This window comes from Motacilla alba, chromosome Z (assembly GCF_015832195.1).
Source record: "Motacilla alba alba isolate MOTALB_02 chromosome Z, Motacilla_alba_V1.0_pri, whole genome shotgun sequence".
Classification (NCBI taxonomy): domain Eukaryota; kingdom Metazoa; phylum Chordata; class Aves; order Passeriformes; family Motacillidae; genus Motacilla; species Motacilla alba.
Genome location: NC_052046.1, coordinates 50900329 through 50916853, shown reverse-complemented (window position 1 = coordinate 50916853; position 16525 = coordinate 50900329). Strand labels below are relative to the sequence as shown.

Here is a 16525-nt window from a genome sequence, read left to right as displayed (position 1 = left end):
ACCATGTATTTTAAACAAGCAGAGTTTTATTTTAAAGAAACAACAAGAAAGGTAAATAGCAGCAGGATACTAGGGGTTGCTTGAGTTAAATGCTCAAGGATACAAACCAGCTGTGTACTAGTATATTTTTGGGATGAGATCACTTTATTTGTTCTGTGTTTGGAAAGCACTTGTCACAGCAAGAGCATGAGTATTCATACATTCTCTTACAAGAAAACTGTTTGTTTGGGATAACATGTGGCAGGAGAATGAAAATTGTACTGCCATTATTTAATTGCACTTCAGGATCACATCTGCATTTCTAAAAGAGTTATTTAGAAAGTACTTCCTCCATGCTGTACTTTGTCCTTATCTTACCCTTACAGGCCTATCCCACATATTTCCTACCTTCTGTGAACATCTGTCCTTCCTTATCTTTTCATTTTCTCCACCAGACACTGAAGGATGCCAGTGATAATGCCCGCAAAGACTTCCACCGTGAGGCAGAGCTGCTAACTAACCTGCAACATGAGCACATTGTCAAATTCTATGGTGTCTGTGTGGAGGGTGATCCACTCATCATGGTCTTTGAGTATATGAAGCATGGAGATCTTAACAAATTCCTCAGGTAAATCCATGAATACGTATTGTGATCCCGAGACAAATGTGGGCAGAAAAGGTAGCTGTTACTTGTACTTAATGTGAAATTAACAGCTACCGCTGGAAAAAGCTGACACCTAGGAAAACAAATTGTATGACTCTTGTCTTTTGTACTTGGATGTGGGACTCTGTTTCTTTGCCTGTTTGAAAGTACCACTAAATCAATCTTTGTACCAAAGAAATATTGCTTCAAATATATTTCCATGTATTCTGAAATGTTAGGTTATAAATCCTACTGTAGGAATGATTTTCTTACAGGCTTTCTGGTAGCACTTGGAAAATCCCACTCAACACCTATTGCTATCTGTAGGCGTCAGAGAGCTTCTGAAGTCTAACCCCTTTTCTCTTCCCCCCTCTCAGTGTTTTGGAAAGATTGCTAGGAAGATCTAGGAAGTTAAGAACAGAGGCCATTTCTACCAGCCTGCACTTTTTGACATAAAGATAAACAGGCAAGAGATGGCATTTGCTCTATGTTAAAAATATAAGAGACTGTTCTTTCAATGTCTGCAGTTTAATTTTATCAAGAAATATCACAAAGCTATTTCAACACACAGAGGTCTTTCCTGCTAAAGATTGCTAGGGGTACCCCCATATTGGAAAGATATCTCTAACAAAGCTGTAAAATAATCAAAATAGATGTCTCAATGAATGGATTAATATTTTCTATATAACTGAAATGACTATGATTGCTAATGCTACCATTTATGCATTTTTTGATAGCATATGTGAAATGAGTTTGCTGTCTTTCTACTACCTCTTGAAAAAATAGCCCTGTCGTAAAACAAATGGAATCAACTAGCATCCTCCCTTATTGGCAGGGCTAGCAGGTTTGACAGAGAAACTGGGATCTGAACTGGAGATGCAGAACAAACACTACTACTCTTCCCAAAATGGTTGTCTCCCTGGCAAAGGATTTAAGGAATTAAGGGCATTTATGTTTGTCTGCTTGGCCTTCTGCTGTGAATCAGGAAAGAACTGCTGTTTCCCTAGATGCCATCCTAGTACATGTTCAAAACACTGAATTTCCATTAGAAGAAGCCAGATTCTCAGTTGATAAGAAATAATTTCTTACTCCATAAGAAATACTTATTATGCCTTGATTCTTTTTGATTAGATTTTTCTTACATTGTAACTCTGATTTTGAATTTTTGTACAGAAAAGTATTTTAGCAGGCTTTCACTTTAAGAAAAGCTATTAATCAGCCCTTGTCTTTAGAACATAAAATGATTATGCTGGGACAAGCTATTAAACCTAAGCTCCAATTTGTCATTACTCTCACATTTTCTGCAGCTTATGCTGCAGACCAGAGGTTCACAGCCAAGTAGGCTGTTCCATATTTCTTACCCTGCAGCGCCACCAAAGGCTGTTGGGGAAAAATTGATCTGAAAATTTAACCCAAATGAGCCTGGCTGCCTGCATGCAGCCAAATACTGTTCGGATCTAGGACTAAAGCCTCAAACTCGTGCCTGCCCGGGGCTTGCTCTGCGGACTGGTGGATGATGCGGCCGCAAAATTCCTATAGATACAGACCATGTCCCCAGGAAGGACTAGCAAAAGATGAAAAGATCTTTAATTTAGCAGCTCAGAGATTCCTGTCTGAGAACACTTATTAAAAAAAATCCATGCATGATAAAAGTATAGTATTTTTCAACAGGAATTTGCTAGTGAGTTTGAGTTGGAGATTTTATGTCCTCCCATTTGTTCCTGTCCCCATCAACCTAGACCAGATGAATGGCTGCCTGTGCATACCCTGTGTCAGGAAGTTGCTTTACCTGGTACCAGATACAGTCCCATCAATGCTACACACCCTCTTTCATTTCTTTCTCACATCTGTCACTTTGCTCATGAAATTCTTCCCTTGGGGCAATTTTAATATCATATTTCTAATTGGTAGTGTCAGATTTGATCTCACAGATTTTGATTAATTTGAAAATCTTTTCCAAACTCCTGTGCCCTTACCCTAGAGAAGAATTAAGGCCTCAACTCTATTGAAGATGGAAGAGGAGAGGTGGTCTCTTTGAAAGAATAGCTTTCAGGAATGGAATTTAAAAAAAGGGCTTCTGAAAACACAGAAAAAATAGAATGGATGGAAAAGGATATTTAGAACATTATAAAATGTATAAAATGAGTAGTGATTGACAGATTACCTCATTGATTGGACAAGGATTAGCTAGTAGTTCTTCCTGCAAACATTGTTCGTATGAATTTTTATATCTGCATCTTCAAGATACTAGGATGTACAGGCATACCAGGGCTCACATAGTTAAGACGGGTAAAGCTCATGTGACCCTGTACTTCTCTGGGCTTTCCTAATGGAAAGTATCTCTGGTTTTGATGAAGTGCATACAAGTATTCTCATTAATCAGTTGATTGTTTCTTCTTAGGGACTTGCTAGGTCTTGAAAACCTCATATTTCTGAAGATGTTTTGTTTTTCCAAATAGTGTGTGTTTTGTGTCCTCTTCCTATTGTCAAGAATTCCTGTCTCAGGCAGGACTCACCCTTGGTGATGAAATAAGCAAAAATTCTTTCCTGCTGTGCATTTGGATAGGAAATTAGAAGTGTAAATTTAAAATTGCTGCACTTGTTTCTTAAATGGAGAAGGAAGTTAGCTCTTTCTTGTTTAAGAAAAGATGGAAGGGTCAATGGCCTGTATCCCTGCAGAAATCAAGGAATGCCAGTTACAGGAAAAGTGATGCTATGCATGCTACTTCATTGCCTTTCCCTCAATTGTTTTTCAGTCTTACAGAGTGATATGATTTTCCCTTTGTTCCCAAGCAGGTTTGTTAGTCAGCCTTTCTCCAGAAAAGATTACTAGAATGGAACAGGAGAAAGGTGATGTTTTCTGACAGATAGATACTATTGTGAACGCATATGTCTTATTTCCTTGAGTAATATATATTCTGTTTGTAGTGCTCTTCAGACCACCTATCTTTTGCCAATGAAGGAAAACAGGAAATGAGAAAAGCCAGGACAAAAAATTTTCCCTATTTTTATAGCACTTTTGATGGAGTTGTGTAGGCTGATGCTCACTAATGCCTTTCACTTCTCCATCTTACAAGTGGCCTACCAGTTTACCAGATTGTGTTTTGGTGCAGGGCACATGGACCAGATGCAGGACTGATGGCAGAAGGCAACCGTCCTGCTGAGCTGACCCAATCCCAGATGCTTCACATTGCCCAGCAGATTGCTTCTGGTATGGTTTACCTGGCATCACAGCATTTTGTGCATCGGGATCTTGCTACCCGGAATTGTCTGGTTGGTGAAAACCTACTAGTGAAGATTGGGGATTTTGGGATGTCTAGAGATGTGTACAGCACAGACTACTATCGGGTAAGTGAACTGCTGTAATAAGTAATAAGCTAGGTCTTGTTCATTCTTCTTACCACATTGGTGTGACGGATCTGCTTTTATACTTAACCATCTGTCAGGTAATTTACGGCCTAGCATATGGAGAACCTGGTTCTGAATTAAAAGGTTTTGGTAAACTTGGAGAGTTAATCAGAGTAGTCTGTCATGTTTTGTTGTTTATATATGTTGGTTTTAGATTCTAAATCATGGAAAGGTCTTTTTCTCTGGGCAAAAATTTTGCACGTTTGCTTGGCATAAGTGAAGAAGAAACCGCAGATAAAAAGGGTAATCAAATTTGGTCCAACACTTTAAAGCTATTAAAATATATTCTTAAATACTGCTAAGAAAAGTGGAAATGGTAACTTTAGGAAGCGGTTGTATAATGTACCAGTTAACTAGAGGAAAAATAAGTACTGGGCAGCAGCAGTGACCAGTTACTTTACTCAACAAGAGATTAGGTGAGAAGTTTTTTATACTGAATGCCTGAAAGCTTTTCCTGCCTTAAGCCATGGCTTTAGTCCTACTTCTTAATGTTGAAAAGCTGTTTTGCAGAGGGTAAGAGTACCCATTGCTCTTTTTCATTCTGATTGTTTTCCCTGAGCTTGGTTGCCATAAAGTGCTATCTGAATTTTGCAAAGGCCTTCTGAGATTGCTGGGCTAAACAAACTGAGTGCATTAATGCTGTTGTTAACACAGTCTTTTTATTATGTGGTAAGTCATGTGGCTGACACCATTTACTGTTTGCTATCATATTTGTAGATTCATGATTGGAACTGAACCTGTTTGTGGCTTGGGGAAGGCAATCCATGGCCAAGCTGATAATTTATAAACCCTCGAGTTTATCCTGTAAGGTCATCTCATCATCCTTAAGCACATGTTTTGTATCTGCCTCTCTACTCCTTATTTCTTATTCCTTTTTCATTATTACTTTCTTAGCCCATCAATTTGGATTGTGTTATTAAAGGAAAGCGTCACCTCACCATCAGTATTGGTGGGATGCCTGGAAAGAGATTGTCTCTACATCTGTCTAAGACTGGACAGGGCAGAGAATGCTACAATTTTGAAAATTATTGTTGAATGCTGATTCACTTAGAAGCTCATAAATTACTGTTAATTTACTTTACAGTTTACTTAACTGTAAATGTTAACTATTAATTTTCTTTCCTTCCAAAGACAAACCTAGTATTTAGTGAACATACGATCCAGATTCCTCTTATATATTGTTATTTTGGAAACTGGCACTCTGAATTATTTGATCAATGTAAAAGAAGCATGACTGCACTTCAGAGCTTGAAAAAAATATGCAGGATGGTAATAACTTTCTCTGTGTTTTAAAGGACACCAGTGAGCAGAGGCTAAGGTTTCTTGTGATTTTTCATATTGCATTTTTGCACCACTTGTTGGGACTGAAGTCATGTCTCTGTTCCATACTTCAGTGTTTACCATGTTAGTTGTTACACTTAAGAATGAAAGTATATGCAAGACAATACATGTTTTCAAAGGTTGTTACAGTCAGAGGCAACATTTTTGAATATATATTTTGCTTATTTTTGGGAAAAAAAAGTAACTCCCCCTGCTGCACAAAAACTACCTGCAAAAGTGGACAGAAGCTCAGTAGTCACATGGCCTTCCTGGACACAACTTGGCTCAGGCATGAAATGGTGTACAGACTCTGGCATCAGTGTACCTGCTCACGTACATCTGGGTTTAATCCTCGAGTCTTGCATGAGTACTCAAGCAAAGCTTCTACCCACTGAAATACAAATTTAGAACAACACCAATGACCTGGAAAAAGCAGGAGTTCAGGAAATCCTGGGTAACCTGGATAGTCCTTGGGCACCTCTGAAAGGATCTCATTTAAGAGGTACATTGTATAGAAATGCAATGTATTTCATATACAATATGAAATACAAATACAATAGAAATAACAGAATCACTCTCCTCTTTCCTTCTTCTCTCCCTTATCCTTGCTTATTTTTGAGGTGAATGAGGGCTTCTGGAAGGTCCAGGGTGTAACAAAGGAGAAGGAAGAGGTAGTAGTGTGAAGAGGGTGCAATCATTGATGTGAGAGAGGGAACAAATAAGGTGAGAAAGGTAATTGTGAGAGGTGTAAGTGAAAGACAGAAATGCAAATGAAGGGAGAAAGAGGTAAACAAGTGTAAAAGAGAATGGTGTAAAATAGCATAGCCCCATCCAAACTGGCAGTATAAGCTTGCAGAGTGATGGGTGGATATGAAACTTCAAGCTGGGATGTTGCTAGTTGTACACAGTAAGAAAAACAATAAGGACAGTTTCTCTGGTGCCTCATGTTCCAATTGGTTTCTAATTAGTGCAGGGAAGGGATAGAGCCACAGCCTGCCATGCCACCATATTTCACAGCTGATAAAAATTTGAAGTTCCAGTTGAGTCTGTGAAGTTTTGGCCTGCCCTTTCTGGGACATATGCGGGCTGGTCAGAAGATGGTCATGAAAAAATCAAGGCAATGATGAATTCCCAGATGGTTGCCTGGAGAATTGCATCCTTGGCAGGCCTAAGTCAGTGATAACACTGGAATAGCACTGACATACCATACCTAATTACTTATAGCGGGCTAAGTCTTTTTAACTGCTCAGGCTTAATCACTCACAGAGAAGCAAATCATCCCCACCCCTGACAGCTTTATCTGATGCTCATTGGAGAGATTTACACAATTCAAAAAGTTCTGCAAGAAATGGTTTGTCATTTGTGGGGTTTAATACACTGGAATTGGTTTTGGGGTTTTTTTGGATTTTTTTTTGGAGCCTGCCACTCAGTCATGATGTTAGATTTGCCCAAGATGATTATTTATAGCTTGCTTCTGTAAGATAAGGATGATCCCAAGTCATTGTGCACTGTTAGATTTTTAATGACATTCTGCATTGAATCAGCTCAGCTGTTAAGAGATGCTTCAGGGAAGAGTGGGAGAGAAGTAACCCTTGGACTGGGAATACGTATGATGTGTGGCCCTGATTGCACAAGCTTTCCTTTTTTCTCCTCCTTTTTTTTTTTTTTTTTTTTTTTTTTTTTTTTTTTTTATGTCTTTTTCATCATGCAGGAATCTTGAAGGTGGGGGAAGTCCTGATGTACATGCTAGCATCCAATGTAACAGCAGCAGGGTTTGATAGTCAGACCCTGGGGACATGAAAAAAACTGCAATGATTTTTCTTACCCAGAAGTGCTCTACACCCCAGGCCAAAGTTAAACAACTCTCAAGTAATTGGTTTGGTTTGTGAGCCAAACAGCTCTAGCAACACAGCTGAACTGCAATCCTTATAGCACAAAAGATCCTTTCACAAAGTTATTTAGTTGGAGAGCTTAGGTCTCAAGTTTATTAGGGGCTTTTATTTGTTTTGTTGGTAGCTGGGTTTTATTGTTTGATTTCCTACTCCCACAGGTCAGGGTTTCCTATCTTACTCTAAGATACCCAGGTAATTCTTTAATGTAGTTTTCAGTGCTTTTAAATGGTAACGCTGAAGCCTGGGAAGAACTACTTTACTTGTTCTTGCATTCAGAGTTAATATATCAGGGCCTTTTTAGGCTTCCAGTTCATGTTTGCAAGTGATTGCTCAGTACTTGGTCTTAAAATAATTTTAGCATTTCTTAATTATAAGCAAAAAGCTTGAAAAAAAGTAGAAGTCATCTTATCCCAGTACTTGGAAAAATTTAACACAGATATGCTTCAAATATCCAGCCTGGTCAGCCAACTACAGGCTTGGGCCAAGGTTTGGGATGAAACTGTGATCTCACCAGACTAAGTAAGAGCTTTGCCATTACCTTCATTAGGACCAGAGTTTCACCCTTCCCCACTTTTATGTCTGTCCAGTGCAGGATAGACATTCTGTTTCTTATTTAGATTTATGGAGCTCAGTTTTGCAATCCCTATTTAGCTATTGTATAACCTAGTTGCCTTTATGTAACAGCACAAGAACAGTGGAGAAAATGTGGAATCCTTTTCTCAGCTTGCAGAAACCACTCAAAACTCAATTAAAAGACTGGGCCTGATGAGGTTTCCATCTTTCTTTAAGGCCCAATTTGCCCTAAAACTACAGAGAGGTTCACAAATCAGTTTCTTTCACTTCTGGCACATATCAGGCAGAAGACTAAGAGGATATGTTTCATTATAAATTTCAGTGACTCCATTTATCTTTAAAATCTCACATTTTGTACCATTTTTCTATTTAAAGACAGCATAGCATGTCAGATTGGAAGAAAAGACACAGGTTACTGAGTCTAAGTCTTTCACTCTTAAAGGAAGCCACAGAGTAGGTGTTAAGGGTAGGAGCACAAGAACCTGAGACCTCCTCATGCTGCAGGGAAAACACCAACACTCACTAGTACTTTAGCCCCTTCTATATAAGACACCAAGCCCCATAAAAATTCTAGTCTGCCTGGGAAAATAAGAAGTTTTCAACAGTGTCCTAAGCACTTAAAGAGAAACTATGCTTGGCAAAATTTCCTGAGATATCTTAAGAAGTCAGTCACACTTGACACACAGAAAGCTGTGACAGCAATCCCCATGAGACATTTCTGTGAAAATCATCTTCTGAACTGGCAAATTGTAGAAACCGACGATGATCCAGAATCAAATCAAATGACAAGACAGAAAACAAAAAGGCAAGTCCTGAAGAAAGACTTTAGTTGAAAGAGTTAATAAGGTGCAGCCTGCAAAATGCTGGCAGGCTTCTTCTCAAATACCTGTCAGGTATAGAACTGGATAGCAGCAATCTTGTGTTTCTGAAGCCTGGATTTCTAACTCCTAAATCACTCCTGTCCTGTCACACAGGCCCTTCTCTTAAAGTGGATACTGCAAATAAGTAGAATCCTGTGTTGCCAGTGTTTTTTCCAGAAGGCTGCACAACAGCTTCTCTGTCCTAACAGCTGCATTTTTTTTTAATCCAGCAACCTGAATTAACTCATCAGCAATAGACATCTACTTGATCACATTATTCTACTCTCTTTCCAGCCTTTAAATCTCAATTGTATTCAGAGGAACTACTCCTGTCCCCTACCAGACTGTCAGAAAGAAGGTTCACTGTCAGGAAAAAAGTGCTTTCATTTTTTTCCCTTTCACACTAGACTTTTCCAATGACTTTCAGTGTGTGAAAAAGCAATTTTTGTATCTCTTTCTGGTACAGACATTGCTAGAACTATGAGTGGTATTTTCCAAATCTGATATTTCCCTTTCTTCAATTAGAGGTACTCCCAGCCTCTAATGAAAACATGCTGCATAGTACATCTAAACTCACATAGCCTGTGTCATTGTCACATGTTAACCGTATTGTCAGACGATGCCCTGGGCCACTCTCATCTTCTACTGCTTCCAAATGAAGAACATCCCTTTTTTTACCCCCTAAGCTTTTTGGTTTCAGTCCCTCAGTGAATGACTTTGCAATTCATACTGGCACATTTTGTACCTCTAGTGCTAGAGAAAGACCATTGTTTCTCTTTTAATTTTTTTGCTTCTTTGGGGCTGGGTTGTTTTGTTTTGCGTGTTTTTTTGGTTTTTTGGTTTTTTTGGTTGGTTGGTTGGTTGGTTTTTTTGGGGGTTTTTTTTTGGTTTTTTTCTTTTTAATTGGAATTCAGGTCTTGTCTAAATTGGTGTAAAGAACTAAAGAAACAGAATCAGGCTACCAAAAAGTAAACAGCTGATGGATTGAGAAAGATTTGTCAGGAAGTTTCCTAGATTTTTGTAGCTTTTTTTCCTAATGTTTCCTTGATAATTCCTATTTAATGCTAACGTTAAGTATTCTGGGATGTTTGTCTTTTTAAAAAATAGATTTCCCATGAGCTTTCAGTTAAGACATAAGAAGCTATTAAACCCCTTAACCTCCAAGACTTCCTGAAAAACTAATGGTTACACAATTTGCCATTCCAGGCCTATTTTAAAAATACATTGATTTTGGACCTTCTTGCTACATAACAAAGATTAACAGCCCTTTTGAGAAAACATTTTGACATTTGTGACTGTTAAAGTCCTCAACGAACAGTTATTATTCTGATTTTTGCTGTTCCTTAGCAAAGCCAAAGCAGCAGTTTGAAGAACAGTGAAATAACATTAGAATTGAAGGAGTGAAAGAGCACCCTGCCCACTAGCCATACCCTCCTCTCTTCATGTATGAATGTAGAGTGCTGTATTTCTGGAAACTGCATGATATACTTTTCTGGTGACACTCTATGAAATATTTTCCAAAAGATAAGGCTAGTAAAATAATCACCAGAGAGAGATCTTGTTTAAGCTATTTCCACTACCTAATGCCTATTTGCAAAGAGAATTAATGCATGACAGCAAGGGGCTAAAAAAAGGAAAGGCTGGTTTATCATTATTTGGGCTGTAACTAGCCAGGCAAACACCATGATACAAATGTTTACAGTAAGGAACAAGTGTCTGTCTATTCTGAAAGGGCAATAGCAGCAAACACCTGCAGGTCTCAGCTGTCACTACAGAGATGAATACCTGTGCGTGGGAGTTTGGAGGAGGCTGCACTAAAGAAAACAAGAAAGACTTACTGGGAAGTCAAGCAGCTTGTCAAGGCATTCTCGTAGGTGTGTGTATTGAATTGTCACAGTTTGAAGGCACAGTTTGAAGGCTTTTTATTAGCTGCTATTTTTGCATCCATTGCTCAAAAGGAAATTATCTGCTTCCCTACATGGACTTCTCGGCTTTCCTCCTCCGTCAGAGTCTCATTGCATCATGTGTAGTGCTGGGGAGGACAGAGGGTTCCAGCAGCCCTAGAAGACGTGCACAGATGATTTCATGCAACTGGAAACAATACAAGAAATAATAGGCCAGCTTGAGAAATGTCAATCCAAAGTAGCTGCCCTGAAGTCAGTGCAGTAGCTCTGAACCTAAAGTAACATAATCACAACCAGAATTAGGCCTAATGATTTTAAAGGGCTTCCTAAAAGTCACTGCAGCATCAGTATTTAAAAACTGATATGCACCGGGACATGGTGTTACCCTGATGACAAAGGATGAGCACCATGGCTTGATGCCTGTCATTACTTGTGCATGCCAGAATATATTCTGTGCTGTGCAGGAGGCATGGTCTGTCCCCAGCTTTTACTTGCACAGCTACTGGTTTCCTGGTTCTGTTTGGAATTACAGCTATTTAGCTTCAGTTCTTCACTGAAAACCTAATTTCAGCTTTGTCTTAAGCAAGAACAAGTTCCAAATTTTAGTACAGCTGTGGATGTAGTCACTTCCTAAGTGAAGGTTTTTCGTCATCTTCACATCAGAGTTATTGGTCTTACTTGCACTTCTGTTTCCATCTGTTTTCACCAACACAGATCCTAGGAGGGGAGTCCAAGAAAGTTCTTCTTGTTAGTGTTAGAAGGAACATCAGATGTCCAACATGTGTAGTGTGCTGTATTTAACAATCATTTCTTACTAAACTCTGTCTTGCAGGGTTAATGACAAGTTGGTAATACAGAAAATGAGACTTTTAACTGGGAAGTTGTGTCATACTTTACTTAGCCAGACTAAATTCCCCTTTTGCTTTAAATGTGCAAATGGGAAGACAGCTTCATGGCTCCTGGAGTACATTCTCCTTCAGTCTGCAAGATTAAAGAGTGTAAAGAGGGCAGAAACAAAAACCCATAATAACTAGGTTGAAAAATTAAGCTGATTAAAAGACAGACTAAAGTAAAGTGACCTTGTTGCTGTGACTAGTTACTTGATTACCCATTGATTTTCAGTGCCTAATATTTCCTTTTTAAATCCACCAGCACTAGATTTATACCAACATGGTCCTCATGGACCATATCAAGAAACATGTTCACCTTGAGAAAAAAAGTTCAAGACAGGAGGCAGTACCTAGAAACATATGTTATGCAGAAATCCTGTTGAGCTACGCTGTAGCCTAAAGTGTTGAATATGGGTCAATCAAAATATTAAAGTGTTTCAAAATTTTCAAATGGAAATTTTTCCTCTGTTTGCTTCTGTTAAAAGCTTTAAGAATTTATTATTTGGTTCCAAACTGGTTATGGAACAGATATTCCAGTTTTCAAAGGTCTGGAAGTTTTGGATTTCCCACCCTATTGGTAAAGCATTTTAATGGAGTGCTTTTCAGCTGGTTACTCCTGCAGTATGCAGTTTGGAAGAGCCATAGGATAACAGGAAGTTTACACAGTCATCGTCACCAGTGGCTGACACAAGCTTTTCTGTTGAGGGGCTCTTAGCACAGATGTTCATTAACTTAAAAAGTCCTTTTAAAATTATACATACAAAACTGAATCATTCTCAAAAATAACCACACATATGGATATAAATTGCAGGAAAGCAATGATTCACACATTGAAATTAGCCTTAGGAACTGCAATTTGGAGAGCTTTGCAGAACTGTGATCGTAATCGCCTCATTCCATTAAGTAGCAGCAGAGCTGTACAGAGCTATTTTTTCGCAGGTGCTGAAACGATTTAACTGATGTTTAGATGATTAGCACATAAGAGAGCCATGTCCTTAATCCCATCCCTGTTCACAATTTGCTGGATTGTACTTGGAATATGGGTGGAGGCTATTTCCATTGACTTTACTAGAGCAAATGTTTTGTCCACGGTTTTAGAAAGTGAGAAGTTTATGGTCAACTTTTTCTAGGCATAAAATGGCAAGAGAAATTATTAAGTAATTTCTGTTATTTTTCTTCCTGTGCCAGGCCTTTCTGCAGACTAATAAAGCCTTTTAGTATGGAGAGGAACCATGTGTAAATATCTGGAGATACTGTACTGCAGTGCTACAGATTGTCACTTTTGGCAGGCAATCTGCAAAGCAATTTACAGAATTCCAAAGGATAGCAGCAGAAACTGTTGACTATTTGATGTGTGATGTGAACAGTGTGAGGATAAGATGGTGTGGGAACAAAATCAGTAAAAGATCTCTGGGAGCACAGTCGTATACTGGAATGGCATCTCCTGGGTGCTGCAGAGCACTGGTGCGGTCTGTGCGACTGCCACCGCTGATGGTGGGGACAGCACAGAAAGGCCACCCAGAGGGAGCAGTCTTTAAACGGCAATTCTCCTTTGATGTCTGGTCACAGAACCAGCTCCCAGCAGAGTCTTTGCAGGCTTCCAGCTGGAAGGTTTTCTTATGCAAATGGCCTCTCTCCTTGCACTAAAGAAAGCAGTTGCTAGGCAGTTTTCCTAAATATGCATTTTTTACCCTGGGCTTGATGAACAATCGGCAGTCTTTTGGCCCACAGAACTCAGGAAGCACGGGAAGGAAGAACTAGACAATTAGACTATGAAGTGGTTCATGTAACAGGATGGATGGAGAGGATGAGAGGACAACACCAGCTAGTAATACAGCCGAGGCTAAAATCTGGCTCTTCATGTGTGCATAGCAAAGAACTACTACTGGTGGTGATGGAAATGGGGAAGAACAGTGTGTGACAGTGCCAATCATTTCCATCTTCAGTGCTGTCTGGGTTCTTCTTCTGTCCAGTGAAGCTTGTGTCCCCTCCAACCTGATGTGGAAGGGAAGTCAGTAGCAAAGATTTAATCAGGGGCTGTTAGCACCAGTGATAGAGAACATGAAGTCAGACAATCTGTGGTTACCTATGTAGCTGTAACATGTATGCCTCTGTGAAATGTTTTCAATACCAGATGTCATGAACAGTGATGAAGTTTTTGACACCTTGTCAGGAGCAGCTCTCCAAGCTTCCCAGAAGGTGAGGACTCCAGAAATAAACTGATGCTGCGTCTTACAGTCTCGGGAACTTTGTAATTGGACTTCAGAGATAATTTGGCTTTGAATGATAATCTTACATAAAATGGAGCCAAAACATGTATAAAATGCTGTCAAGCTTGTAGCTGTGTCCTAACTTCAGGAAAAGATGAAGGCCTGATTTAAGGTGCATGACAGAATATGCATCTTCTATCAAGGACAGATACAAAAGAATTAGAAAAGATTGTGCTGACTCAAATACCTCTATATCTCCATCAGGTGGGTAAACAAACATCCAAAAGAAAAGCCATATGAGTGGGAAGTAACTTCATTCTTTACAGTGTACTGAAATGCTTTCAAGGAAAAAAAAAACAGCTAGCTTAATACCCTTGAATTTGCTTTCAAAATTTACTATTTATTTGCCCTTAAAAATCTTGCAATACTGCTGTCCAGTCTATGAGGATTTGAAGAGCTTACATTAAATTTGATGTACAGTCAGTTCCTATTTCTCTTCAACCGTTCATTTCATCCAGGGCTTGATATTGCCATAGTGGGGTCTCAGATGTTTGGGCTGGGAGCAGGGTCAGACCCAATGAAATTATCAGATTGCGCTACAAACACTGAGAGGTGATGCAAATGAAATTTCAAAATTACTCCCTTATTTAGTCTTATACTTGTTTTGATCTCCAGAGAGGTATAACATTTATATTTTCTGTCTTCAAGCTATTTTTCAATGCTTTGGATGAAGTTTAAATTATAGAAATCCATGATTTTTGCGTCTCATCAAACTATATTTCAATCCTCTGTTACGTGCAGTTCAAGCTTTTTCGACATGTTCAAGCTTTTTTTCATGAATATGACTCCTGAAAGTGAACATTGTTAAATGAATGTCATTCCAGTTATTCACATCATACACTTAGAAGCCAGGATTTTAAAGAAAGAGCACTAGTGTGAGACTTTTGATAGTAGGCTGCAGATCTACATCTACAAAAATATTGATTCTGTGTAATAAAGGAGTAGACAATGAAAATAAAACAGAATTAAAGCCATTTAGAGATAAAATAATCTTGAGACTTCAATACTGTAAAGCACAAAATATTGGGTCTTTTCTGTTGTGATTAAAAATTACTATGACCTAAGCAGTTAGTGCTACAGCCTGTACAATTTCTCTAGGAGACAGAAAGACATTGGTACATATTCAAAGAATGAAAACTTGTCTATCTCCCAGACTAATGAGCAAACTGGCATTGACATTACTGGGGACAGAAATTTTACTTTTATTCTTATTAATTGCAAATTTGTCATGGCTTTGTATCTGATTTTACTTCCGTGTTCATTGCTGAATCTACAGGGTGAAAAGAAATCACATCCCCTGTGATCCAATTCTTGCATACCACACCATGAAGCAAATCAAGATGTTTTGCTGGAAATACAAGCTAGGGGTTTTGTTAACTGATATGTAAAATATGATGCAGTCTGAGCCTCCCTTAAGGGACTCTTTTGTAACATCATCTAGTCTATTTCAAGGTGTGTGTGAAGAGAGGCCTTCAGATTATTTTATGGCCTGCAAGATTATGTCTCCGAAAATCTGGATTTAATGGTGTACACAGAAAGGGAGAAATCTTTACAGAGCAAATACATTTTTCTCCTTTTCTTTCTCTTTTTATTTTCTTTTTCTTTTTCTTTTTTTTTTTTTTTCTGGCAGTGGAATTTTAAGAAGATAAAGAACTGTTCATTAAATGTATTGCCAGATATTCTTTGATAACACATCAATGTTGCAATTATTTCACAGCCAGTATAAATATAAAGGGGGGGGGGAGGGGGGGAAGAAGCAACATGCATGACTGTCAGTATGATCACAAATTATTTGTCCTAATGTTTTTGTCATCTATGTTCTTCATACTGCCTCAGCCCAGGCCCACAAAATAAAACTGTGATGGTATCAGGAGAACATGGATTCTTTCCAGTTTGATTTACCAGATGCCTGTCACCATGAAGTCGCTTTGGAAGGCTAACTGATAGGCTGGGCTCTTTGCAAATTACTACTCTGCATGCAGTCCTTTTGCAGCTGATTATGCTGCCAATGTTATTTTCTGATGATGAGATTTAGTGCAGCATACTGCCTGGCACTATCCTTGTAAAAGATTTTTCTTGCTTGTGAGCTAAGCAAAGGGCAGGGTCCTGCATTCTTGGCAGCCTGTCATATGCATGAGCTGTTTGTTTTTTGGATTCAGCAAGCAGAGTTTTAAATCATCTTTAGCAAAACAAGACACAGAGAAAAAAGAGAGATCAAAATAGAGCTGAATATTTCATGCCATAATTTTGGCAGCACATCTCGTCTTGTCTTCTAGATTGAAAGCACCAATGAAAAAGGGAATTTTGCAGTTTTCAATTGCGTGACTTTTCCATGCTCCCTGAGTATCCTCAAATATTCTAGGACTGGTCTCTCATGCCATATCAGCCATTTTTAGAGAAAATAATCTAGTGTTGAATAGTTGTGTGGGAAAAGCTTAATTGTCTTAAAATAAAGGTCAATGCCTATACACAGTGAGTGGAATGTGCCTCTCAACAGATAACCTACAGATACTATTTGAATCTGCAAAACAGAGATTCTATATTATGTAAAATATATAGGTCCAATATTGCCATTTTCTGCAAAGAGAATTCAGTTGAAAGTAATTAAAAATCCTTGCACAACTTCCACCTGTTCACACACACCCACATAGTTGTGATTCTTACACCAGTCATGCTTGGAGAAACATTTTTGACCAATAAGTATTTCCATCACAATTTGGAAATGGGCTAATTGGTGGGTTTGGAGCTTGTATATGCACACATATTATCATTCAGTATTAACCTGG

The 16525-nt window shown here is 38.7% G+C and overlaps 1 protein-coding gene across 3 annotated transcripts in view; it reads left to right on the top strand.

Moving 5' to 3' along the window:
- Positions 1 to 16525, top strand: part of NTRK2 (neurotrophic receptor tyrosine kinase 2) — a 195924-nt gene that overhangs the window by 154170 nt on the left and 25229 nt on the right. For all 3 annotated transcript variants that reach the window (XM_038125699.1, XM_038125706.1, XM_038125700.1), the window contains 2 exons: positions 435 to 607; positions 3736 to 3970. In XM_038125699.1, the coding sequence (XP_037981627.1) occupies positions 435 to 607; positions 3736 to 3970 (408 nt within the window). The remainder of the gene's footprint in view (positions 1 to 434; positions 608 to 3735; positions 3971 to 16525) is intronic.